Source organism: Saccopteryx leptura, chromosome 7, assembly GCF_036850995.1.
Source record: "Saccopteryx leptura isolate mSacLep1 chromosome 7, mSacLep1_pri_phased_curated, whole genome shotgun sequence".
In the NCBI taxonomy this organism is placed as follows: domain Eukaryota; kingdom Metazoa; phylum Chordata; class Mammalia; order Chiroptera; family Emballonuridae; genus Saccopteryx; species Saccopteryx leptura.
In genome coordinates, this window is record NC_089509.1 from 110,295,463 (window position 1) to 110,322,737 (window position 27,275).

The window sequence follows — 27,275 nt, forward strand, 5'->3', positions numbered from 1 at the left end:
AAACTATAAGTTTTGGAAAAAAACAAAAAATTGACTGCAGGTTTGAGAATGGTTAGTATAAAGGAAAAACTGAAAGCTAACTTCAGAAAGGTCTTCGAAGACATGTAGGGAAATCTCCCGTAAAAGGTCCACGGGCTTGATCACCAAACTGTGACACTTCCATACAAGGACACAGTCCTCAGCAACAAAGAGAAACGAGCTAGCAAGCCACACAAAAGACATGGGTGAATCTTAAGTGCATACTGCTAAGTAAAAGAAGCCAATCAGATAACTGTCCACATTATAGGATTCTAATTATATGACATTGCGGAAGAGGAAGCTACCAAGATAAACAGATGAGTGGGTGCCAGAGATGGGGGAGAGAGAGGGAGCGTTGAACAGAGAAGCCTGGGGGATTTTTAGGGCAGTGAAATGATTCTGCACGATACTGTACTGGTACGTACAAGACACTAAGCATTTGTCAAGACCCATAGAACTTCACCACATCAAGAGTAAATCTTAGGCCTGACCTGTGGTGGCACAGTGGATAAAGCGTTGACCTGGAAATGCTGAGGTCGCCGGTTCGAAACCCTGGGCTTGCCCGGTCAAAGCACATATGGGAGTTGATGCTTCCAGCTCCTTCCCCCCTTCTCTCTCTCTCTCTCTCTCTCTCTCTCTGTCTGTCTCTCCCTCTCCTCTCTAAAATGAATAAATAAAAAAAAAGAGTAAACCTTAATATATGCAATTTTTTTAAAAAAATCTCTTAAGAGATCAGTTATCCCAGGTGCATGCAGAATGTGACAGAAGAATCTAAAAGAATCTCAACCTATTACAAATGCACATAATTTCTCCTGGCAGGGGGTGGGAAATTGACCTAAGTAACTCTGGAAATGGAGTGAGTCTATAAGACTAAAGGGAGAAACTAACAAACAAAAGACAAACAAAAGAAACCCCTCTACATAAGCACTGTGCTCGAGTTGATAAAGTTGTTTCCTATAGGGGCATGAGTGAACAATTCCGACACTGCTGCGTGTATATATATGTAGTGGAAGTGAACAAGTCCATGAATGAAGGATGGTGACAGCCAGGCTTCTCACTGTTAGAGTGGGAGGTGACAGATCAGCAAGGGGAAGAGGCTACCATGACCCATATGGAAATGGGTTAGCATTAAGAGACACTGGTTTGAACTCATGCTTAGCTTAGTACATAGATAGTTATAGACAGGATTATTTATAGATATGCCTATATATATGGGTATAAACACACACATTTTCCTTCTTGGCTTGCTCTGAAAGCCGAGAGGGAAGAAAAGAAACGACACCCCCAATACAACAAACTCATCTAATGCCAAGATCCTGAAGTTGCTAGCGTGGTTTTCCGATAAGGGGAACCCAGGCTCCTTGGAGGACAGATGAGTCTGGGACTGGGGCAGGAAATAAGCACAATGACCCTGGAGTATCCTGCAATGTCAAAATGTAGGGCAATGCTATTTGTTTAAAAAGCTACCGAGTTAAAAATGAACGATAAAACAAGTTTAGGCAAGTATATAACTTATTGATGTGTTCTCTTTCTAAATGCTTTTCAAATACGTTTAAATCTCCTGACCACTTTAAAGAATCCCAACTGTAAATTTTATTTAATGAATTACTGTTTTTTATTTAAAAAAACAAAAACAAAAAGGTATATGATGCAAAATTTCTTTCAGAGAAAATTGACTCTATAATTAAATTTCAGCAAATGAATATATATTAGGACCCAGAAAGTCATATTCAGTTTAATTAGCATTGTCTAATCACTTATGAAACATTTCATGTTTATGGCTATTTTCTTTGAAGGATTTCTGTTTCAATTCATTTCCAGTTTTATTTCCTCTTTTAGCAAAGTAATTAGTAACAGTATCAAGGTTGTGACGATTTTCTGTTTTGTCTTCTGCATATTTAAATACATTCATTGTCTTATTTTTAATTTGTTTTTAGACTCTGACTGTAGATTTTTGTATTCTATAATCTTAAATCTTCTGATAAAAATATAATTTATATCCTCAATTAAAAACAATAAAGCCCTCACTGGTTGGCCCAGTTGTAGAGCATCAACCCAGCATATGGAAGTCCCAGGGTTGACTCCTGATCAGAACACATAGGAGAAACAACCATGTGCTTTTCCCCCATCCGGCCTCCCTTTCTGTCTCTCTCTCTCTCTCTTTTCTCCTCCCACAGCCATGGCTTGATTGATTCAAGCGCACTGGCCCCAGGCACTGAGGATGGCTGTGTGGAGCCCTTGCCTCAGGTGTTAAAAATAGCTCAGTTGCAAGCATCGGCCCCAGATGGGCAGAGCATCGGCCCCAGACTGGCGTTGCCAGGTGGATCCTGGTTAGGGCCCATATGGGAGTCTGTCTCTCTATCTTCCCTCCTCTCACTTAAAAAAGAAAAGAAAAAGGACAGGGGCCAACACTTGTCACCACTGCCAAATCATAATTTAAAAACTGCTCTTACCTGAGAATGGCAGATTTCAGTTAGAAAACAAAGGAATTTCCTCACCATAAAAGCTGTTAACCACTTGAAAAGGTTGCCTCAGAATTGTGGGACTCCCTCCTGTGATATCTCACAGGAATATGCCTGAAGATCCTTACTCATATAATACAGAATAGTAGCACAATAACTGCTTTTTACGTGAAGACCTTCAAAGATACTGATCTTTTCCTCCCAAACATCTTATACAAAGAACAAATGTAGAGAAAAGCAAACAGATGAAATATTTTTTCCAACAGAATTTTCAAACAAAATTTCAGAAAAAAAGGGTTGGTACGTATACATTATCGGTTTTACATAACAGTCTTAAAAAGAAAACTCTTAAAACTCAGTGAAAAGTATTAGCAGCAAATACAACAACGTAAGCTATGGTTCATGACACCAGCACACGCACGTGGCCCAGTACACACTGGTGGCCACACGAGCCAGTCCCGGCCTTTCCCAGGGCCTCCTGGAGATACATTCTTCACTCCTTTCCCCTGGTTGTCGACTGTTCCAGATCTTGCCTTTCATAAAAGACAATCAATCTCTCCCAAGCAGACACGCATCAACTTCAACTCTTGCTTTCTTCTCCTTCATATCCTGCCCTACTACGCCAGAAAGATCTGGATTTGCTGCATTTGGGAGTCACAAGGTAACCTCAAACACGACGGACAAGCCACAAGAAGTGTCAACCATATACTATACTTACATCCCGGCAAAAGAACATCATGAGTTTGAAGTGAAACCCCATGTACAAATCAATGCTGTCAACTCCTCAAGTCCATAAAAGGGACCAGACGTCTTTGTTACCTCTCTCGGTGGGTCGCATCTGTCTCCTAAGGGAAGCCAGTACTTTATAATCTTTTCACTTAACCTGTCCTCAAATAAGAAGCTCTGTGACGGCCTGATTTTTTTTTTTTTTCTGTTTTCTTTGCAGTTGTGACCCAAGAACTTAGGAATATGCTGGCACTCAGGAGCAACTCGCTAACTCCTTGTTGCATTCATCAACCAGAACATTCTCTCCTGTCCGGTCCACAAACACCTGAGTCTTCAGCAATGCCCCACTGCTATCTTCATGACCAGTTAAGATTTCTTCAAATTTCCAGCCAGATTCAGGAATTAATTACTACAGCTTAATTATGGAATGAATGGAAAACTTGAGGACAGTATGTACCCACCCAAGTGTCAGGCAATGGCAACAGAGTTAAGAAAAACTCTCTGTCCTCCTTAATAGAATTATGATTCTGATCTACAGATAAAGGAGGTGCTGGCCTAGTTCCCATACTACGGTTTAAGAACATATGGTCCCACATTCATTCACTCAGTATCTATAACAAACAGTATCAACCCAACGCCAGACTCACTGCTCCACGCATTTGAACCTTGTCAACCACACTGGCAGAGAGAAATGGCCTCCTAGCTCAACACCAGACCCATACCTGTTGGAAAACAGCATAAACGGTCATGTTTTAGAAAGTAACATAAATATGAAATGACTGCAGGGCCAAAAGAACTGAAGTCCTATTTAAAATAAAAAAGAATACATTTATATCAGAGCTTGAGGAGTTGCAGGGTTTTATATTAAAGTAGGATAAGTGTTTTGCTCTAATTAAGACTGCTTGAATCCTAAGTTCTAGCTTAATACCTGAGATCTCAAGCAACGTAGAAAAAGAACCGCTGTGATAACTTTAAACTAGAATATACATTCCATTACTATGGTCATCAAACTAGCCCAGCCTCAAGCCAGTGTGGAAATGCAATGGAGGGAAAGTCTCGTACCTTGGCAATCAGGTTCAAATTTCAGGCCAAGGCAGAGTAGCTAACAAGCACCATGCCGGCAAAATGGACTTATTTAAATTTAACTCCTTTTCCCGGACCTTACCCAGAGTTTAGCAGAGGGGCTAATTAGCAGCAATAAACCCAAGAGAAAGCAAAGAAAAGAGCACAGGGACAAATTAGAAAGGGACTCTATGAACCACAGGCTTCAGAACTGACCTCCTTTTAAAAATAGAGGTAACTATAACACAATAATTGTTTTCCAAATAATTTTCTCATTGCTTTTGATATCTTTAAACCTCAGGAAAAATGCTATGCTATGACCTAGATCAGTAAGCTACAATTAACATCAGAAGAACTCTTTATTAGTAGAATAAAAGTTGATGAACTACTGTTGAAAGCAGAGAAATAAATCTTGTCAAAACAAAGCAAAGTTTCTGTCAATCTTTAAAAGAACAGTTTAGGGAACAGAGGAAGGATCCAAGGGTTTCAGGAATAGGGATGATGTCATAGTAATTAATTTTACCCCAGTTTTCAGAGCCACTCGTGTCAGATTGCAGGGACTCCTGTCACTTTGTTTATTTTTAAATATAGTATTAAACTGGAATTTGATTTTCAAAATACTTGGCAAATGAAATGGTTTGAGGTAACTAAACAAATATATCCACAGCATTGCTTTGGTTTGAGATACACTGCTCACAATAATTAGGGGATATTTCAAAATGAATATATGAAGTGATAAAAAAAAAAGCATTTGATTTTTTTTTTATTAAACAAGATCAGCAAAGCAAACAAGTCAAAGAAAGTGGTTCAATTATGCAAATGAGATGCAAAACCAACTTTTATTTCCTTAGTGAAAATGCACGATACAAAAGGGGGGAAGTACTGGAGTGATCTGCACATTCCCCGATTTTGAAATATCCCCTAATTTTTGTTAGCAGTATATTTCTAAAGCCCGCCTCTCCCCTGGTTCAAGTTTCTCCTGAACTGTTGATACACAAGTTGGCCACTGGGCAAGGGTTTTGTGAGCGCCTCTTCAGATACTGCGGTGGGTCGTGAATGAAGAGTGAGTGTACTCAACAGCTCCCAGCTGTTAGCAGGAAACGTTAGCGGGAAAGTGTGCCGCTGACACCAGGAACCAGAGCAAGGCGCATTTCCATCATCTCTCAGGAACGGGTCAACTTTCGGAAAGAAGAGAGACAGTCCTAGGTACACTTGAACCCAGTAAATAAAGTGCTCTTTTTTTTTTTTACTCCTATCATTTAAATGTATGGGTTTTACATTGCAAACACAATTTTACTAACATCTAGTGGAAATCCGTTCTGAACTCTTCAGAGCTGAGAACCCTACCTGCCTTCCTAAATACCTCTGGCCACCATTTAAAAAAAATAATATTCTCCAAGATTCCTCCCTCCTCCCCCCTCCAAAAATGTCTGGAGTTTCCTATCCAGTGAGAAACAATAAATCCTCTCAGTTGGGCTGGGAGGGAGTTGTGTGCAGGGGGTGGGTAGGGGGCTCTATTGGGAGAGAGGAGACATTAATTTAAAATCTGCCTAAAAGTAGCCACTGAATTAGATCGAATTGGGTGGCATGGGTTTTTGTCATACACTTGATAATGCGGAGACTGCTTTTCAAGAGCCCATCAAATACAGCCTGGTGGGGCGCAGGCTTTGAAGACACAATAACATTCCTCCAGCGAGCTTCAGGCTGGAGGCTAAAAGCACCAGCCGTTCATTTTTCCGTCTTGAGGTCTTGAGCCACATTCCTCACCCAGTTCAAAGCCTGACAAACAATAAGCCTGCACACTTTCTGAAGGTCGTCCCTTGCAGGGACTTGTGAGGGGCCAACGGCTCAGGCTGCAAAATATTTTTAAAGACCTAGTGTTAGGAATATAACCCTTTTTATTGGACTATCGTTTCCACCCCCTAACCCTCTCTGTCACACACACACACACACACACAGTCAACTTTAAGCAAAAGGGAAAGTTTTCATTATAATCCCGATGACTTCCAGAGTACCCTACTAGTGGAAGTAAAATATTTTCAGAAATTAAGTCATTACCCTCTCTTTAAACAAATGTAATATTTATATTCCTTAATCTAACCAGAGGGAATGGGATCAGCTTTTGAAAGGAAATTATTGTTTAGCTGTGGTTCAAAGAGTGCGCTGGAATTGCGAAGGAGGGAAGAGAGGAAGGCGAGGGGGGAGGGGGGAGGGGAGAGGGGGGAGGGGGGGGAGGGGGGAGAAGGGGGAGGGGGGATGGGAATTGCCAAGAGCAGGATAAAAACACACCACTCGACCAGCCCTTCAAAACACACGAGGGGTGCCCTCCCCGGCCCCCACCACAGCGTATTTTATTCAGTGCCCCATGTCGTTTTGTTCTGTAACCTTAGGAACACTGAAGGCATTGAAGATGCTGATTAAAAAGAAAACTGTAAACACTGCCTTGGTAGGAGATGGGGGCAGAGTTAGCAAAAGCCCCGGTTTGACTGGGATGCATCCCTACAAGCTTTCCCAAGTGCTTTCCCATAATTAGCAGCTCGCCATCACCAAGAGCTGGATTTGTGCTCAGGTGGAAAAACCTCTTCCGAACCACTGAAAAGTCTTTGACGCCATTTCTGGACACTGCGCCTCCCTCACCCCAGGGAAAAGCTAGTTCTCTGATCACGTTCTCAGCCTGCACGCCTGAAGAACAGGCCGTCTTGGCCAAGGGGCAGAAAATGGCTGTGACCTCTGGCTCCCTGTTCCCTGCGGTAGGCAGTGATCTCCGAGCCTGTGTGAGCCACCTGAGAATGCTAGAAAGTGTAGTCCTCTAGTCTAGGACAAACAGCAAAACCAGTGTCACCAACCACCAATGGCACTAAAAATACAGACAACAGCTTCAAGTACTAGAAAACACAGTATCATTTTTCTATATTTCAATTACAGGTGAGCTTCCGGCCCTCGCTCATCCAATAAGAGGCATTTGTAAGCGAAATCTTAACTCTTTAAGATGCCATCCCAAGGCCTGAATCTATACCTGGTCCAAGGAACACATGATATAAAAATATTTGTTCTGCCTTCATAAGCCTGAATGATTACATAAACCACATTATTTATTATTTTCTCAAATCATTTTGGCTGCCCTCACATTGTAAGTAGTTCTCCATGTTCTACTTACTACCCTGTCCTTCCTCAGACCACATTTTTCAGTAACACAATTCTTTGTTGAAGGCCTTCTCTGCCTTCTATAAACACCACGAAGACAGGGACACACCTATTGCACTCTGGTGCCTAGCTCACAGGATGAACTCAATAAAAGATTTATGGAGGGGACATGGCTTTCAAGTGTTTCAAAGAAAAAATTAAGAGGAAGACACCTGAAAAACAAAGCAAAATAATACCGAATATAAACTATAACTGAAAAATGAAGTTTAAAAAAATCAAGAAGAAAATAGTGATATCACCTTTAATACAAGGAAATCACTGGTATTTTACCCAAAGCTAATATTCATTATAACTATCTAAGAATAATTTAACTCTAAGTGTTTAACACGCAACTGATACATGACTGTTAATGATGACATAATGAACTGTGTTTATAAATTCACAGGTGTATTGTATAAATGAGAAAGCACTTGGCTTCTCCCATTAAGAAGTAGTCGCTACTCCTCTATCCCTTGAAACTGGGTGTGACTTTGTGACTTGCTTTGGTCAATGGGGCTGTAGTAGCAAATGTGCTGTAAGTGGAGGCTTGCAAAGTACTTATGCATGTTTGCCCTGTCTTTGCTAGGAACCAATCCAATACCTTGCGAAGTTCAGGTTAGCCTTCAAGGGACATGTCGCTCAGTCAACAGCAAGCTCCGACTGACAGCCAGCCTGATCCAGTGGGCACGTGAGGGAAGCCATCGTGACCAATCATCCTTCAGCCCACCCTTCATTGACTGCAATCTCACGAGCCTACCCATCCAGGTCAGAATAGCAGAACTGCCCAACTGAACCCAGCCCAATTCACCAACCCCCAGAATTGTGACCTAGCAAATGACAGATGTTCTAAGGCAATCAGTCCTGGGATGGTTTCTCACACACCAAAGCTCAATGGTACACACACGTAACAGACTAGACAGCTTCACAGTCTGAGTTCTTTAACAGCTTTTTCAAAAGTTCCTTCATGTTGATGAATTTCATTCTTCCTTACTCTAGATAACCTGGAAAAAAACTGATTATCACTGCTTTTGGCACCATACTCTTATTGACATGTCAGCAAAAGTGATAAAATACTGGTCATTATGATTTAAATGTTATCTCTTATCACATTCTTGAATATCATATTCTGTTCTGTAACAAGAGCTACCCCATGCTATTCAACTCTAACTGGACCACAATTAGCAAGAACATCAGGGCATCAGTCCTAAATGTTTTTAACCCTTTGAGCAGTGAGTTTTTTTCATGCTTGCTGACCCCCAGGAGTGAGTTGATTTTTTTTCAAAAAATGAAATTAGTTCCAGTTCCAGTTTTATTAACTTAAAATCATGTTTGTTTGATAATCAATTTATGGAAACAAGAAGAACATACATTTGCCTTTTTTTAATGTTACCTTACACGTTTTTTTGTTGTTGTTTTTTTTTTGTTTGTTTGTTTTTTTTGTATTTTTCTGAAGCTGGAAACAGGGAGAGACAGTCAGACAGACTCCTGCATGCGCCCGACCGGGATCCACCCGGCACGCCCACCAGGGGGCAACGCTCTGCCCACCAGGGGGCGATGCTCTGCCCCTCCGGGGCGTTGCTCTGTTGCGACCAGAGCCACTCTAGCGCCTGGGGCAGAGGCCAAGGAGCCATCCCCAGCGCCCGGGCCATCTTTGCTCCAATGGAGCCTCGGCTGCGGAAGGGGAAGAGAGAGACAGAGAGGAAGGAGACGGGGAGGGGTGGAGAAGCAGATGGGCGCTTCTCCTGTGTGCCCTGGCTGGGAATCGAACCCGGGACTCCTGCATGCCAGGCCGATGCTCTACCACTGAGCCAACCGGCCAGGGCACCTTACACGTTTTTAAAATAAATCGATCATACTCTGGATGGTCAGGAGGCACGAGGACGTACATGAACGTTCGTCCTACTCAAAGGGTTAAACTCTAGAGAGTTCCTCTTTGGTTCAAAGGAGAAAGGATCTCAGTAGCATCCATATCTTCCATAGGAGACATAGGAGATTCTATATACTCCACTCATTTTCTCCAAAGAAAAGTGGGAGAAAATCAATCATTAGTGTCAAGAAATTTATTATTCTATGTCATATTACATTAAAATAAACTGCTCCCAGAATTGGAAATGGGGAAAGACTATTCTAATAGAAAGCATTAATTCTTTGGAACTCTCAAAATGATGAGAAAGTCTTCAAAAGGATCCCCAATCTTTATATTTAATCCTACGGCACCAGATTGCGAACTTTTTATTCATTCCGGGCGGAGGTGCAGAAGAGGCAGGGCGGGGCGGGCGGCGCTGAATACTACCACGGAAGTGAGCAGGGGATAGAAAATAAAGTAATAAAGATCTGCAATGGCAGTATTTAAAACGGAGACACCTTGCCGTTTTTAATTGGGGCACAGAACTCACAAGAGGCACGAAAGCAAAGAGTGCTTTTCCTTTTCCCTGTAACAGAAGAGCAGTGACAGGTATACTGTCTGCTGGGCTCCCTGAGTGCAGAAGTTTGGGATTCTCAGCAATGGCGTTTAACCAGCTTTTTAAACCTGTGCTTCAATATTGACAAGCAGTTCAATTCGGGAAAGGTTAAAAGACAGGGCTGGCGTGGCCTGTCAGAAGAGAAGGCGGGTGACAGCAATGGAGGGAGCCTTAGTTTCCACTCTGCACGTTTTCAAACTTAACGACTTGAAATGTATAGCATATGCGTGCATCGCCTATACCAGAAAAACTAAAGGAAAAAAAATAGTGTGAGCAGGCCCAGCAAGCTAGCATAAAACGTGTGGTCTTAACGAAATGCTTTTTCATGTTTCTGGAAGGAACTACTACAAACTTCAAAACAAATATGACTCAATCATCAAAACAGAGAGTGTGTGCACGCTTAGGAAGAGAGCAGTGACAAATTCTCAAAGGAGATCGACTTCCAGCCAGAGGCAAGCACAGGAACCAGAGGTCAAGGGTCAGAACCTTTCACCACTAAAAATAAAAACCACCCACCGAAAAGAGGGGAAAAGTCCTCGAATAATAGCGCTTCTAAGACCAAAAGAAAAGGCTTTACAATTTCTTTTGCAGCCCCTTTCACCCTGTGTTTCCTAACCCGGACCAACCCTGAACAAGTACTCAGTGAACTCTTGCTCATTTAACACCTGGACCCAGCTCCTGCTTGCTTCCCTTGGACAAAAGATCCAAAGATATCTTTTTCTAGTTTCCGGTCAATATTACGTTTACTAGCTGGATATCTATCTGAGAGAGGACCACTCTTCCAAACGAGAGTCTCAACAGCCGTATAAACTGTTTAAGGACACTGGCGTTAGTGTGAGGCAGAGAGCCACAATTAGAATAGAAAAGTAGAGCACAAAACTTTGAGGGCGAGACACTTCCGGCCCTGCAAGGACAGGAACAATGCTGACTGCCATGGATTGCATGCTCTGAATCTGGATTTATCTGAATCCAGACAAATTGTGCCATAAGAAATTTGGTAATCTCTTGGATGAACTCCCCTCACTCCCATTTTTTCCTCCAAGCATCCACTCCCATCCGTTTTCAGAAGATAACAGGGGCTCGATGGTGTTTCCTGAGGAAAGGGGGTAGTGGGAACTACAGCAAACAGTGGTTTAGTGGCCAAGGTCAGACCCACTACATGGGGGTTAGGAGGTGGGTGGCTTCTAACATTGCAATGGAGATGCTTACATTCTTCTTAGTATTCTCACAATCCCTAACATTCAAGGATGCGTACGATTATTTGTCATGTCCAATAGAGCCCTTCCAATAACTCTTAGATGAATAGGGAAGCATGTGATCATTAAATAATATCAAATAAATAACAGTTGAAGACATAGGAATTACTGAATGTTTCCCTCTCCCAGTAACTGCTATATTTTTTATAACTTTTAAAAAATCTCCCTGTCTTACTTAGATCATAACCTTCTTAAAAAGAAAAATCGTGACTTTCTCTACAAAGTATAGCCTGTTTGCCACCTGACATGTACTTGAAGACAAAAATAAAGAATGCCTCCTTGATCATTTCAATAAACATAGCTATCAGCTTCTCAAGATGAAGTGATACTGTCCAGCAACATGACCTAAATATGTCAAGGAGGCCAGAGAACTCACATCAAAGTATATTTTAGTCAACAGAAAAAAGAGGGGGGAAAGTTTATCAGTCTTTTTCCCTTATACCAGCTGGGGTTTCTCTGGTATCTTCTTCAGAGCAACCAATTAGCACCCACTCTATGCAGGTTTGGTTCTAAGAGGAGCGCCAGGGCGAGGGTCAGGCCCAGGGTAGCCGGGATGGCAGAAAGTGTGACTAAGAATGCAGTTCAGCATATCCGGTAAAACAGTCTAGGTAGGGGCAATAAAACCACCAAATCTCCTCTCTGCCTGAAGACAGAGATGATGGAAATGACAGGTGGACCCGCACATTCAATTCTGCAGCCATCACGGTTGAAAATGTAGAAAGGGCATTTGAAAAGCAAGCCAGCCTTTTCAACACAAACACATCATTTTAAAAAGCTCTATCATTCAAAGATCACTGACTCACTAAAGAAGCACAAATAACATTTATCCAACCTGTTAAAATAAATTTATTTTAACAGATTATAGCAGAGCCTGCAGCAAGAATATTATTAAAATGGAAAATATTCCTTGCCCACAGCTAACAATACATTATACTTACCTAATCCATCTTCCCCCTTTTGCTGTGAATTAAAAATAGGAGAGATTCATTTCCACAATGTAAGAAGAATCAGAAGTAAATAGATATTTTTAGAAAGCTTTACAATCACTTTCTTGTAACTACTTCATATTAGTTTGAAATCCATATGAAATTAATATGCTATTATACTACACTAATATTAAAGTGTAATTCTGTTAACATTCAGTGTGATTACAACTTCTGAACGTGTTTCAATAACATTTTTAAAAGAGCGTTTAAAGTTTGCCACATAGCTGTGGACACATAAGATAATGAAATTAATCAATTATACAATTATAAAGGTGGCAGAGGGCATATCTTTATACTAAACACAAAAAACATCAGTATAAAAAAAGTTACAGAATCTTCAGTGTGAAACTGATTTCAAACTGAATTCACAAGAAGCTATTTTCCTTGAATACAATTTCCAGTAACTCTGTAACATGAGGAAATAATTGAGGAAATGGCTTCCTTTAAAACAAAGCAAAACAAAACCTTAACATTGTGTTCTATTTTACTAAAATTATCAACCCACCAAAAAAATAAAAGAACCATTTATATGTTATACAAAGAAGATACATATATCTGATTGTAGAAGGAGGATTGGAAAACTTAAGTCAGTGAAGTTCTGAATGAGTCAATAGACTATTCTAATGATTTATGAAATCCACATGGAGATGCCCAAAGGGCTAGAACTTTTTAATACACTGGCAATTCGACAGTCTAGATAACTGAGGCAGGAAAGCAGTGTACTGCTCGACTAATCAAAAATCCTAACGCACAAAAATGTTGGATGACAATCATTTCTCTGGCAGGAGAAATATTGAGCTTTTTTCACATTAGTAACACAGAAAACAAAAACTAAACAAAAAATTAAGGATGATTTCCTACAGACCCCACATGGCCTCTCAAATTCCCTTTCCACACACACTACTCACGTGCGTCCCTCACCAAAATATTCTGAAGGTACAAATAAGAAACATTATCCATAAAGAGACCACCAGTTCAAGAAGGGGTGATTTCAACAGCATAAGCAAAATAATGTCATCAAAATGGATTGGTTAAAGCTCAGCTTGTACTGTGGGGTGGGGGTGGGGAGAGATGCTTCCAACAGTTGACCTCAGGATGCAGGACTAGCAGGTGACCGGCATTCCCACGCAGACTTGAGTTTAAAAAGGAAAGGGGAGGCCTAATCCAGACCCAGACTAAGGAAACACTTCCACCGGGTGCAGTCAGGAGGGTTTTGTCCTGAGGTCAGTTAAAACCTGCAAATGCCCCCTCCAAACAAGAAAGGTTAAAATCAGCCCTTAACCAAACCGTCAAGAGTGTCTGATCCTAAAGCTAGGACAGAAAACAACAACATTCTAATGCGTGCCATTGTGACCCCATCAGCAGCTTCCTCAGAAAGAATCCTCATTATAACTGACCCACTAAAGGACCTCAGTCATTTTCTCCAAAAGATTCCTATGTTTAGAGCTGCAAAGGAGGTTAGAATAATTTAGAACCAAATTCTCAAGTTACCTATGAGGAAATAGGTCCAGAGAACTTCAGTGACTTGCCCAAGGTCACTCAGCTAGTGAAGGGCACTGGCTGTTACAAGGCAAGAGCTCTGGCTCCAAGGAGCTGCTTTTTCCATTGCATCAGTCAAGATAGCATAAAGCTATTTAACAGGAATTTTGATAAACCAAAACAAAGGGGGGGGGGTGAGAGAGGGACATGCAGTTTTGAATTCCAAGTCCCTTATTGTATGGCAACACTGAAGACAGTATTTACTTGGAGACAATCATTGGGATTTTTATGTGGTTTTTTTTTTAATATAAAGCCATCTATACAATAGCAGAAATTAAGAAGATAGTTAGGTGTTCAAAGTTTTCTGAAACAACAGACAAAATCTTTTCCACAACCCAGGCAGTCCTTCTTGCTCACATTTTGACTTCAGATGCGTTTGCGGGCACCAAAGGAAGCACGCTGTCTGAGGTGAAGACTTGGGGTGCCAGCTGGTGGCAGATGCTTACTTCGGACGGATAAGGTGAGGAGCAGGAGGAGAAAAACCTCCGCAGTAGCTCTCTTTCTTAATTGTCCTTTATTTAGAAAGGCCACATCTCAACAAAGTTCCCATCCCCAGACAGTAACACATCTCACATAGTCTGGTCATTTGAGGGAGCACAACCCTAAACCTGAGCAGGTTTTCAATTGGTTCGCCCAATCTGCTCTGATGAGTTTTCATGTGGGCTGTCAGTGGTCAAAAAAAACATCAACTCTGTTTTTGAGAGCTTGGGCCATATTTCCCCTAACCTCAGAGAGGAACCCAACTGGAGCCCCAGTAACGAATCCCTAGATTCTCAAGATTGGCAGGTTCTGTGGGGCGTTTTCATTCCACTCTGCGCTCCCTTGGGCCTAGAAGGGTCAATTTTTGTCCCTGCATGGCCAACTGCAGGCACTCAATCTAGTGTCACCCTAATGCAATCTCCGGCCAAATGAATTTTTCCGATGATCCCTAACCCTTCCCCGTTTTATTTTCTCCCTCCTCCCTCCCCCCAGTCAGGGCTGTAAATGTGGAACTCCAGAGCCAACTCAATCAACTCCGTGCTACAGCTCCCTCCTGCTCCCGGATTTTAAGACAGGAAGATGAAGGAACAAGGCCTCTTAGCAAACCGTAGTAATGAGAGGAGGGAAACAAAATGGGGCACGTCACATGGTCTCAGCCCGGATTTTTCTCAATTAAAACTAAGAGGAAATGTGTGTCTCCGGCCTCTGTCAGGCGGGCTGGTCGGGCTGTCTCATTCTTAGGATTCTGGTCTGGATGCACGAATAAGGCTGAATGCAGAACATCCTCCCGGAGGGGGTGGGAGAGGCTCCTGTCTGGCCCAGTCCCGCCTGCCCTAAGGGAAGGAGTGGAGGGACAGGGGTGGGAAAGGCCGCCCTGGACGCCACTCTGGGACCCTGGCCACCCCTGGCCCCGCCCCACACCCTCCGCAGCTTGGCTACTCGCACTGATTGGTTCTGACGGGGGCCAATCAGCTCCCGTCGGCCCGCCCCTCAGAGCCAGTCTCTGCGGCCCCAGGGGCAGGAGCTTGCCCACCACCGCTGCGGGGAAAGGAGCCCCCCTTCCCGGGCCACCTCGGCGCCCCCAGGCCACCGGGGATGGGAGGGGTGGCAGACTTCAGAGGGCGGCTGCGGGGCCTCACAGCAGAATGCCCAGCCCCCGCAAAAGGGGGCTAGGAGGGAAGGGGGACCAAGTGCCAAATAAATAGGGAGGAATGCAGGAAGCGGAGGTGACCCGGGAAAAGGGAAAGTGCCAGAGCGAGAGGGTTTGTGCCAGACAAAAAAGGCCACACAGCGAGGGGAACTGGGGGGGGGGGGGTGATAGGTAGGCGTGGAGGTGCAGATTCCTTGACCAGAAGAAAAAAAAAAAAGAACCTAAAAAGAATGGCTTGGGTCTGTGTTTCCGCCAAAGCCTGTTCTGTGCCCAGCTGCAGTTTCCAAACGAAAAAAACAAATTTGAGGTAAACGCTGGCTAAAGGTGGCTGGGCTGCTGTGTCCTTTTTGCCCCTCCTCCTTGGGCTCTCAATTACTCTGCAGAGAGTAGGCCACAAGTACTATGAAATTCTGGAACGGAGCAAAATAAAGGGGGGTGGGGGTGCAACGCCAGGGACATGATATAAGAGGTGGGAAACAAAGGGAACGGGAGAGGGGGTGTGCTGGAAAACAATCGAGCAGCTCACGGCCAAGTTGGACGGCACACAGGCTGCCCAGAGAGGAGAAACAGAAAAGGTAACTGGACAGGAGGTGAAGCGAAGGGCACCTGAGCTGAATGCCTCCCAAATGTTCTCCTTTAATAGACAGCAAAAAACCAGTAGACAAGCGGAGATGTTTAAAACGAGGGGTTAGGAGAAAAGAGCACACTCCTCACTGCCCCCAGCACCTCATCCCGGCCATGTCCCTGAGCAGTGGGAAAGAGAGGAACAGGCAGCAAGTAACTGCTCAGGAAGTTAGAAAGGCAATGTTTTCACAAAGTAGCACATTTCTAGGAAAAAGTTGTTTGCCAAGGACAGGTTTGATTTCTTTTTGTTTCAGTACATAATGGACTATCAAATCACATCTTTAGCTCATCAGGGCAAAGGCAAGCAAGCCGAATTCAGGGTGTTCATGTGCCAAGCAGCCTTTGGTGCCTCATTTAAAACACACATCACCCCTCATCTCTCGCCATTTCCCTCTTACAAGTAAACATCGCAGAATTGTCCGGCCTAGTGCTGTTCAAGCGTGGTCTGCCGCTGCTGCTCCAAGATTATTACTGAAACGACTGGGCCATCATAACATAGTTTCCCTAAGAAAGCTAAGAACAGACGATTATTTTGTTTGGGTTGGTTTGTTTTGTAACATATCTTCCACATCAGGATTTTAAGCCATTTTCTAAAAGTGAAAAACTCTATTTGGTCAATTTCCTTCAAAGCAAATATTCTACTCTATAAAAAGAAATCTGTTTAAATTAAGAAAACAGGTGAAGAAAACTTTTTGTTTTTTAGCCTTTTTCATCTCTTAAATTTCAGTTCTGCCAGGGGTTTTTCCTTCAAATTCACACTACTTTATACATGAAAGCCTTTACATCACAAATGATTAAGTTGTTAGATCCACATTCCCCAAAACATTTCAATGATTTTTACACTGTTGATGCTGATAAACACATTAAATTTCTTCTAGTGAATCATGAAAATAAATGCTGAGTATTGATCAAATAACTGCTTTTTATAATATATCCTATCACCTAAAATCTTAGTTTGTTCATATACCTGATTCTTGTTCTACAAAAAAGAGAATGATATGGCTCTAAATACTGGAAACTGTTACAATCAAGGAGGCTGTAACCACATAATAGACAAATGCCTATCAATAGCAACTCAATGCACAAATTAATTTCTTGTGAATGAACATGTATTAAGGAGAATAATGCTTCCAAAAGCTCATCTGTGAAGCATATATAAAAAGACTATCACAAGATAAACTGTTTGTCAGAATAAAGTGTTTCCAAATGGTGGAAACTTCTGCATTGCCAGCTCATCACATTATTTGCAAACTATACTCCTCTCTTCTTCCCACAATTATGACCACCAGAAAACAGGCTCAACAGAATGAAGGGCAAGCTAATTTCCTATTACAAGTGCTTTTAATTTCCAGTACAGCCTTAACCACAGAAGACCTAAAACCAACTTTCAACATTTAATGAGGCATCTAGTCTTGAACTTCCCAGGTAAATGATAAATATCCTAAAAATGAAGAGTATAAGGTTTAGCCCTTAATGTTGAAAGCAAAACCATACCAAACCCCTCCGTTTCCCTGACTTTTAATATTCCTCCTTCCAACATAAAAATGTTAAGTGATTTTACAGAAGATGCACAGGAACCCCCAAATGATCTGGGTGATGTCTCTGTGCAGGCCTTTGCAAGAACAGGCAACTGTGAAGCAGACACACTGAGCTGAACTTCCTTAACTCTTAACTAGTAATGGGTCCCAGACACGTGCACTTTACTGCATACCCTGTAAAAAAGCAGTCACGCTGTAAGGTGCTGGGTCGATGTGGGAATGTTTCACAAATCCTGGTTCAGGAACAAAAAGAAAGCATCACCCATCATCTTTTTCTAAAGAACCATTGACAGACAGGTATTTCTTTCTAACTATGGAAGCCTACACAATCCCTTACTCCTGAACCATTTTAGGAGCGCGTGAAGAAAAGCTGATTTTTTTCCTACTGCTATTTATGTTGCCTTGGTATTGTGTAATCCCAGAACTCAAGTACACAGAGCAACTTAGCAAGATCAGCCTAAAAGCTCCGAGAAATGGATTTTAAATGAAGAGTTTAATCCTGTTCTAAGACATATTTTTGTAGAAAACATGTCCCTTCCAGGGAGTAACCTATATTATAGCCAAAAGTAAACTTTAATAAAGACACCAAGTTTCCTATATATCAAATGCACAAACCTCAGAACTAGTATTATAGAAAATATGTTTTGCTAAGAACTACAGTTGGGAACCTCAAATGAAACAGCCTTCCTGTGTGGCTGTTCCTACAGGTTTCTGTGACTATCAGCCAGGTACCCCTGGGGGGGGGGGTGAGCATCTTGTGTGCCCTGACCCCTGACACACACCCCCCCCCCACACCCCCACCACCCACCCCCGGCATTCCGGGAGTGCACTCCCTGAGGAAGAAGCAGGAAAGAGATGAAAGGGGCAGAGGCAGAGAGGAAGACAATTCAGGTTAAAAACCATTTTGTCTTCTGACTTTGTCACCAGGAAACGCACCTGCTGTGATGTCCAGTTGAGCTACTGGCGGTCCTCTGGCTGCTTCTGGAAAGTGATGCTGGCATAGGTGCTTCCATCCTCGCTGGAGCGACTGGCGGAGCTGCTCTCACTGCTGCCCAGAGGGGCCGAGGGGGGCGGAGGCTGCGCCTGAGGGGGGCGCTCCTGAGGCCGCTGTTTACTGTCCTTGACCAAATCCAGGTCTATGTAGTTGAGACCATTCTCCAAACCACCTGCAGCCCCGCACACTGGAGCCAGCTCCTTGGGGGCTCCCCCGAGCTCCTCGGGCCTCAGCCACACGTTCTCAAAGGAAGCAGAGCTGTGACGTTTCACATCCTCGGCGCTGCTGCTGCTGCCACCACTGCTGCCCCCTACAGCAGCGCCCCCTGCACAGGGCACCGTGCTGCCGGCCCGGGTGGAGGAGAAGGTCTCGGAGCTATGCCGCCTCCGGCACCCCTGCGGGTCAGCACGAATCACTTTGGCACTCTGGTTGCCGTTGGGACTGAGGTTCACCCGGGTGAAGGCACTCACACCCCCAGGGCCCTGCGGGGCCCCCAGCAGGGACGAGCAGGCCACAGGCTCGCCTGCTTCTCGAGGCGCAGTGGGGGAAGAGGAGGCTGCTGATGAGGAGGAGGGAGCAGCAGCTGTGGCCCCGGGAAGGCTCGCCTCCTCCTTAATGCCTGTCCGAATGTCAGCGTAGCTGACGGGGGCGACAGGAGAGGTGTCCACGTAGCTCTGCCGGGGACAACCCACCTGCATGGTCATGTAGTCACCACGCGTGCTAGGCACTGCCCGGGTAGGCCTGCACGTGCCAGCAGTCCCCGGAGGCACAGGGCCCGCTCTGCCGGGCTGGACCCCAGGGCTCTCCTGCCAGGGGGCCCTCCGGCCAGGTCCCAGGTCCATGTTCATGTACTCCTCAGTGCCAGTCTCCTCCTCCCTGGGCGCTGGCTGGAGCTGGGGTGGACACCTGACGGAAGGCGAGCTCCGGGATGCCACAGGGCCGGACAAGTAGCCTGGCTGATCCCTCCCAAATTCAATATTCACATATTCCCCTGGGCTCTTGGGCTCCGGAGGGAGCAGCAGAGCGGGCTGCGGCTGCTCTCGCACCCGCGGCAAGGTGCTGGCCTTGGGGTCCCCCAAGGACAGCCTGGTGGGCCGAGCCAGGCGGCTGTGGGTCTGCGCGGCTGTGTCCACCTTTCGGGGCGGGTGGGGCTGCAGCACCTGCTGGTGGAGATGGTGCGGGAGGCTAGCCTCGGGCCTCACCCCGCAGTAGCCCCCGCCCAGGCTGTCGCTGCTGGTGGAGGAAGAGGAATCTTCGGCTGCTGCGGCGTAAAGGCGAGCAGAGCCAGAGGCCAGGCGGGGGTGCTGGTGCCGGGCGGGCTCCTCCGGGTCCCCCGGGCGCTGGCTGTGCTTAAAGGACCTTGGCAATGAGTAGTAGGAGAGAACTGGCTTGTGCTGGGGGTCCTCGGGGCCGCAGTAGCAGTCAGAGGGGCTGCTGGTGTTGGAGTCCCCGACCGGCGACATATTCATGTAGTCACCGGTACAGGACAGGAGCTTGCTCCCACTGCTCTCCACGGGTAGTTTGAGATGCGGCAGGGCATGATGAGAGTGGTGGCCCCCGACCCCATTTGTCCACTGCTTGCCATAGCCAGCCCCAGAAGGGGCAGCACTGTTGCCACCGCCGGGCCCGACCCCTGTGTCAGGGGAGCAGCTGCCACTTGGGGACATCATCATGTAGCCATTAGGGTCCACTCTCTGGGGATGGCGTCTGATGGGGTTGATGATCTGCTGTGGGGCAGACACACTCTTGGGGCTCATGGGCATGTAGTCCCCACTGCCTTTCCTGCTGCTGGGCACCGGGGCCACGCCTGGGGACATGGGCATGTAACCGTCATCGGAATGGAGGGTGGAAGTGTCTGGCCGGCTGTGGCCTCCGCGACGCTCCAAGGGGTGCACTTCCAGACCCTCCTCTGGGTAGGACTGGGTGGGCACGAAGGCCGAGTGGCGGTAGCCGGGCGGTCGGCCTCCACTGCCCCCTCCTGGCGGGTAGGCGGGCATCATCTCTGTATATTCCTCGATGGAAGCCACGGAGGACTGGGAGGGGGTCTTCTGGTGGGAGATGGTCGGGGATGTGCCAGCAGAGTGAGTCCGCTTCCGAAACCGACTATCCAGATCTGCGGCGCTGGCTGCTTCGTCCGCAGCCAGGGCCGGGCTGGCGCCCAGGCCAAGGCCCGGCAGGTAGCGGTGACCGTTGCCACCCCGAGGCAGAATGTAGTGGCCATTGGGGGCGGCGAGCGCGGAGGCCCCCTTGCCCCCCATGCAGATGTAGTTGCTGAGCTCCTCCTCACCGCGGGCCGGTGGCGTGTGGCCCAGGGAGTCCGGGGTGACGCTGCGGAAGGAGCTTCGGAAGTCGCAGGGACTGGAGCCGTACTCGTCGGAAGAGATGAACCCGCCATCACTGGGAGAACCGGACACGGAAGCGCTGGATCTCCGCGGGAAAAGGCAGTCAGAGGTGGAGCCGTGGCCGCTGGTGCTGCTCGAGGACAGGCTGACCGGGCTGGTGGCCGAGGGCGAGCAGCGCGACGACGGCATGGGAATGGAGCGGCTGTGGTTGAGCGGGGGGTGCAGCCTGGCGCTGCCCCGGTGCCGGTGCGCGTGGGTCCTGTTGGCGCTGGGGCTCACGGGGCTGCCGTCCACCGAGGCGGGGCGGGACATGGTGCCCTCGCCGTCGCTGGAGGCGCGGACCCGGAAGGAGCCCTGCTTCGCGCCCACCATGCTGGCCGGAGAGGTGGCGGTGATGCTCTCGGTGCGCGAGCGGCGCGTCAGCCCCACCTGGCTGGGCGGAGGGTTGTTGAGGTGGTGCCTGCGCAGGGGCACGCTGATGGGGTTGGAGCAGTTGGAGGAGGACTGGCTCTTGCTGCGCGGCCGGAACTCGTCGCTCATGGCCCGCATGGCCTCCAGGATCGTCTCGTGCATGTTCTGGGCCACCACCGAGTCATCCACCTGCATCCAGAACTCGCCGGGTCCGGTCACGGCGGAACGGCCCACTTCGATGAAGAAGAAGTTCTCGGAGTGGCCGCAGCGCCGGATGTTCATCAGCTGCAGCACCACCGCCGCCGCCTCCGAGTTGAGCTTCACGAAGCTGATGGTCTTGCTGGTCAGGCAGAGGCGGTAGATGCCAATCAGGTTCTTTGTCTGACCCAGGCCTTTGGGTTTCAGGATCACCTGCCAGACTTCTTTGAAGGCGGGTCCCGGGTGTCCATCCCCGTAGCTCAAGTCCTCCCCGGCTTCCCCGACGCCGGAGCTGCCGCTGCAGCTGCCCCCGCCGCCTCCTGCCCCGGAGGCCGCGGCCCCGTCGTAGTGGCCCTTGGCGCGGTTGTGCAGCTGCAGGAGGGCCTGGTACCAGCTGTCCTGCTCGGCCTCGCTGTCCGCTGCGATGGCGAAGTGCTCGTCCCGGGTGTAGAGGGCCACCAGGTGCTTGTTCTTGGAGTCCGCCCGCTTGTTGATGTTGAAGCAGCTCTCCAGGGGGATCGAGCGTTTGGGGGCGCTCGACTTGTGCCGCCACTTCTTCTCATTCTCGTAGTACTCGAGGCGCGCCGGGCCCCCCGCCTCGCTGGCCGCCCGCAGCACGAAGAAGCGCTTGTGCATACTCTTGGGTTTGCGCAGGTAGCCCACCTTGCGCACGTCCGAGAAGCCGTCGGTCTCCAGCGGGCTCGCCATGCTGCCGCCGAGCGGAGGGAGGCGCCGAAAAGCCACCGGGTGGGGGGCGGGGGCTCCTCGCCGCGGCCCCGCGCATGCAAACAGGGCTGGAGGCGTCCGGAACCCCGACTCCAAAATCCACACCGCCCTCCGCGCCGGGGAGGGGCGGCCGCAGCGCGACGCAGGGGCTGCGCCAAGGAGATAGCCCCGACCGACCGGAGTTCACGGGCGTTTCATGCCCAGAGGAGAGGCAGTGCGTCCGGTGGGAGTGCAGCCCGGATTCTCCCAGAGCCAAGTCTCCGGGAAGGAACGTAGATGCATTTCTCGCCGCCCCTGCTGGAATACCAGGCGGGCAGGCAGGCGGCCGCCGGGGTCCCCAGGTTGCCCCTACAGGCGCGCGCGCCTTCCCTCCTGAGTTGCCTCTGGAAGTAGCGATTCCCGAGGCAAATTAAATATCCTTGGGCAGGGGGAGGCGAGCTGCCAAGTCTCAACGTTGCACGGGGTTCTCCCTCCTCCTCCTCCTCCTCCGTCTCCTCCTCCGCCTCCTCCCACCCCCCAACCGTCCCCGCCGCCACCAGCCACCCAAATACCAGCTCAATCGCAGAGACCGCGGCGCTGCGGCTGTTGCTGCTGCTGCTGCTGCCGCCGCCCGCGGACGCGTCCTCTGCAGCCCTCATTCGGGCCCATGTCGGCAGGCGGAGAAAGTGGCTTTTCCACGCGAAACGCTACTAGGCAACCGGGGAAGCTGGGGACTGGCCGGAGGGACAGGCACATCCCTGCCCCTCGCTCCGGTCGGCAGGAGAGGAGGGGACGGGGACGGAGGCGGGAGGCGAGGGGGTAGGTTTGGGAAGGAGTCGGGGAAGACGCCTCTTCCCCGGGAGGCGCTGCCGCTGCAGTTACTTCTCCCCTCCTCCCTCCTCCTCCTCCTCCTCCTCCTCCTCCTCCTCCTCCTCGGAGAGTTGCCCAGAGCCCCAACCAAAACAAGCGGCGGCGTCTGGCTCCGCGCGCCGGCCCCCTCCGACCGCGCCGCCGTCTCACTCAGAGGAGAAAAACACGTGACGGAGCCTCTGCGCTCCGCAGCCCGGCTGCCGCCGCTGCCGCCGGCAGGCTCCCGCCCGGGTCTCTACATTCCCGGCCGAGCCCGCCCCGCGCCCGCCCCTCTCCGCCCCCCGGCCCTGCCGCAGCGGCGCCCGCGCCCGGCCTCCGTGCAGCGCTCGGCCAGCGCCCCTGCGCGGCCGCCCGCCTAGGCGCGCGGGTTTCCTCCCCGGTGCGCCACCCAGGGCGCCCCGGCCCGCAGGAATCCCCGCCGCGGGCTCAGACGGGGGTGTTTGGGTGGCTACCCGAAAGCACGATGGGAGTCTGGGAAAACGGCGGGGGGTGGCGGCGAGTTGGGAAAGACGCAGGAGTGAGGGTGGGGGGCGGCGGGGGTGCACTGCGGCTATGGAGCCCGGAGTGGGAGGGCCCGGGAAGGAGGGGGCGCGGGAGCTGGGCTGCATATTACCTAACAGGTAAGATCGACCCCTCGGGAGGGACGTTTCTCTCCCAGGGAATAGAAAAGCTGCATTTCAGTTTCAGGGAGATAGGCCCTGGTGAGGAGATCTGGGGTTTTATCAGGTTTCCTAGGGGACTTGTGGGCTAGCCCGTTCTTTGGAATCCCCGCGTTTGCTGCAGGGAGCGATCTCAAAGAAGCAGGGGACGCCCAAGGACAGAGACTGGGAGGGGGGATTTCTGGTCACTCCAAAACAAGAAGAGGAATCCCTGGGAAGCACCCTATGCCCGGCGCTGTGGGGTTAGCTGCTTATCAATCACGGAGAAAATGTAAATAGCACAGATTATCCTTCTCCCCCATCCTAACAAGGGTGGGGATTCACACTTAGGGGTTAAGGCGAGGGGAGAAAATGAGATCCCCTTATTATATTCCGAAATATATGAGATTTTAAAAAATATATTCGGGACCTACAAAGGATTCGTAAGGCCTGCTTTGTAAATATTGGCTTAAGTATTTGTTTCACACATAGCTTCCACACCCATTGAACCACGCCGTGAAATTATCCTTGACTACAAGGATAATCAGGAGAAAACAAGGATGCTGCCAGCTCCGCTGCAGAAAACATGGGTACTTCACAAGAACAGACCAGCAGCCTGGGTCTACTTGGAGAGACTCTGTCACAGTTAACCTTGCGGGATCAGTCACCACAAGCACAGGCTCCCCAAAGTTTTTTTTTTTTTCTTTTTTTCCCCTTTTTAAGCTGACTTATAAACAGGCAGTTTGTCCTTTGCTTGCCCGGCTGGCATTAAGAACCCTACAAAGATCACGTTTGTCACTCAGTTTAATGCTATCTTATTTTTCCACCCCATTCCTGGTCCGTTCATGGCTGCTGTCCCCTCTCTACGCGGGAAACCCTCCGTCGGCCGACAGCTCTCGGGCACTGCGGGATGCTGGCGGGGAAAACGCAGCGGTCGAAATGCTGGGCACGCTCAATGGCAGGCTGGGCTGGGCTGCAGAGGCGCGCGCCTGGGCCTAATGCGGGGGTGACGGGCGGGGGAGTTTCTTGGGGAAGCCTGCTGATTGGTGGGGCTCCCTGTCTTTCAAGCTTTGTATTGCAGGAGGGGAGGTGGGAGAGATGGTAGGGGTACCAAGGTAGGTTGCAAAGCGTAGAAAATTTAAAAAATAAATAAATAATTTTTTTAAAGAACCGTAGACGCCATTCAGCCGCGTGTGATACGTGAATTCTGGGGACTCGGCATCTGCAAAGGAGCGCTCCCCACCGTAGCACGGGAGCTTCTCACTTCCCCTTACCTTTTTGTTCCCTGCCATCATGCAGCCTCATCTAAACCTGGTTAATCTATAATTTGTGTACACACTGTTGAATTGAAATCCCGCCCTCTCTCGGTCTAACAGCTTGGTGATGTGGGCACGCACGTGCCCACTACAGCAGAGCTATAAATAGCATATATTTGGAACTGGTAATGAGGCGGCAATAACAGTGACTGGGATTCTAAGAGAACAGCGCGCTTTATGCGGAGCAGGGGAGGGGTGGGTGAAGCAGAAAAGCATGAAGTAAAGTGTAAGGGTGTGGGGTTTCACCCTCAGCAAGAAAAAGATAACAGGTTGTTTACTGGTAACAATGTAATCAAAGGCCAAAGGGCTTTTTGCAAATTGATGTTTCGCGCAGGGTGGAGGTTATTTCATATTTTACAGGAAAATAATCCAAATCCCTAGACTTTTACTTCTCAAACGACCCCCCCGCAAAAAAGGAAAGGCTAAAAAAAAAGAACATACCTCTATGGAAACCAAATATAGAACTCTTTCCTAAAAGGAGAGGTCAGAAAGATCAATTTAATTTTCAAATATTCTACAATAACCTTCATAGAAAGATTAGGATTTTGATCATTTAAGACACATTGTTATAAAAGCTTTTTAAAAATATCTCAGTGGGAACGGATTTCTGCTTTATAAACTCAACTTCAATGGCTAATATAGTGTCTAGAAATCATGAAATGATTCCTGTCCCCAGCCAGATTGCTGTGACAGATTCCAATGGTTTTCATGTGGAAAATAATCGCTAATCATAGGATATTAGGCATTGTCACTTCTCCCTACTTGCTGACGTTTTACTACCAACGTAAAGGTGGTTAATATTTATTATAACTATGCTACAGCAGGTTCATTTATTCTCTACACATTTTTTATTAATGGGCTGAGATAACTCTGGAAATGCACATTTGGCACATATAATATACAGAATAGAAAGAGATGCTTTTGTGGCATCTAAGTGAAGTAGTTTAAGCTGGTACAAGTATTATCCTGTCACCTTATGCTAAATTAGTCTCGTGGTGTACTGTAATGATATACAGTGTATGAAAAATTTACTCCTATCTGAAAATTCCCGGAAACCAAAAGCCACCTAGTACCAAATGTATTGCTCAATGCTGCCATCTATAGGACAGTTAGAGATTATTTCTTTTTTCTTTATGGAGTCAGAGAGAGGGATAGATAGGGACAGACAGACAAGAACAGAGAGAGAGAGAGATGAGAAGCATCAATTATCAGTTTTTCCTAGTGGCACTTTTGTTGTTCATTGACTGCTTTTTCATATGTGCCTTGACCAGGGGGCTACAGCAGACTGAGTGACCCCTTGCTCAAGCCAGCAACCTTAGGTCCAAGCCGGTGAGCTTTTTGCTCAAACCAGATGAACCCGCGCTCAAGCTGGTGACCTCAGGGTCTCGAACCTGGGTCCTCCGCATCCCAGTCCGACGCTCTATCCACTGCGCCACCACCTGGTCAGGCAGAGATGATCTCTGTAATAGGCTAAAGTGCATCTGAAAACTAAAGGAGAGCTAATTAACGATTCATCAAAATACTGGAAGAGATAGGTTGATATTCACAAATGCAGTCATGATTCCAGGAGTAACAACTTTTACATGCCATGGATATACTATTGAGCAATACGGCTAAAATTAGCTTGGAAATGGAAATACTGGTCTGTGTGATGCTATCAGGGGCATCATACAGACTTCATAAATTTTAACACAGATCCCTAAAGTGATCTCTAGCTATAAACTTATTTTTGGTTATGAGTTAATCTGTTATGAATTAAACATTTTATATATGGTCTCATACAGAAGTATAAAGTGCTATCCTAATGTAAATTAGGATTGAGTTGACTAAAGGTGTAACTATTTGAAAATCAGAAAGTATTTTGAATATAAAAATACATGTTTCACTTAAGATAAATAGTTACAGCTGGGGGAGCTGTTTAACTATTGTCATCTCTAGAATTAATTTTGGCTATTTAAAATGATGCTTGAAGGAAAATCAAAGTTTGTAGATTTTCTCACTTTAATGTCTATTTTTATTTTTATTTTAAGATAATTCAATCATAACAAATATTTGAATGCCTACTCTGCGAGGCATTCAATATATAAATAAATATGTGAAATATATAAAGAGACACCTTTTTACAGCTTAGATAGGATAATGATAGATACAAAATAAAGATAATTGATAACTAAAGTCCTCTGTGTGCTTGTGTTAAATCTTAACACAAGTGGTATTTACTTACAGCAGGTGAAGATCATAGTAGATGAAATAATTGAAGAAATCTTTACGAAGGAGAGGAGCCTTAAGCTTGAACCCCAAGGGTGGATGTCACT

The 27,275-nt window shown here is 47.3% G+C and overlaps 1 protein-coding gene across 1 annotated transcript in view; it reads right to left on the reverse strand.

Moving 5' to 3' along the window:
• IRS1 (insulin receptor substrate 1) overlaps window positions 1–22,275 on the reverse strand; it is a 56,987-nt gene extending 34,712 nt beyond the window's left edge. Inside the window, exon 1 of the mRNA XM_066346484.1 lies at window positions 18,423–22,275. Coding sequence (XP_066202581.1) covers window positions 18,444–22,139 — 3,696 coding nt within the window. The 5' untranslated portion in view covers window positions 22,140–22,275 and the 3' untranslated portion in view covers window positions 18,423–18,443. The remainder of the gene's footprint in view (window positions 1–18,422) is intronic.
• Between the last annotated feature and the right edge of the window lie 5,000 nt (window positions 22,276–27,275).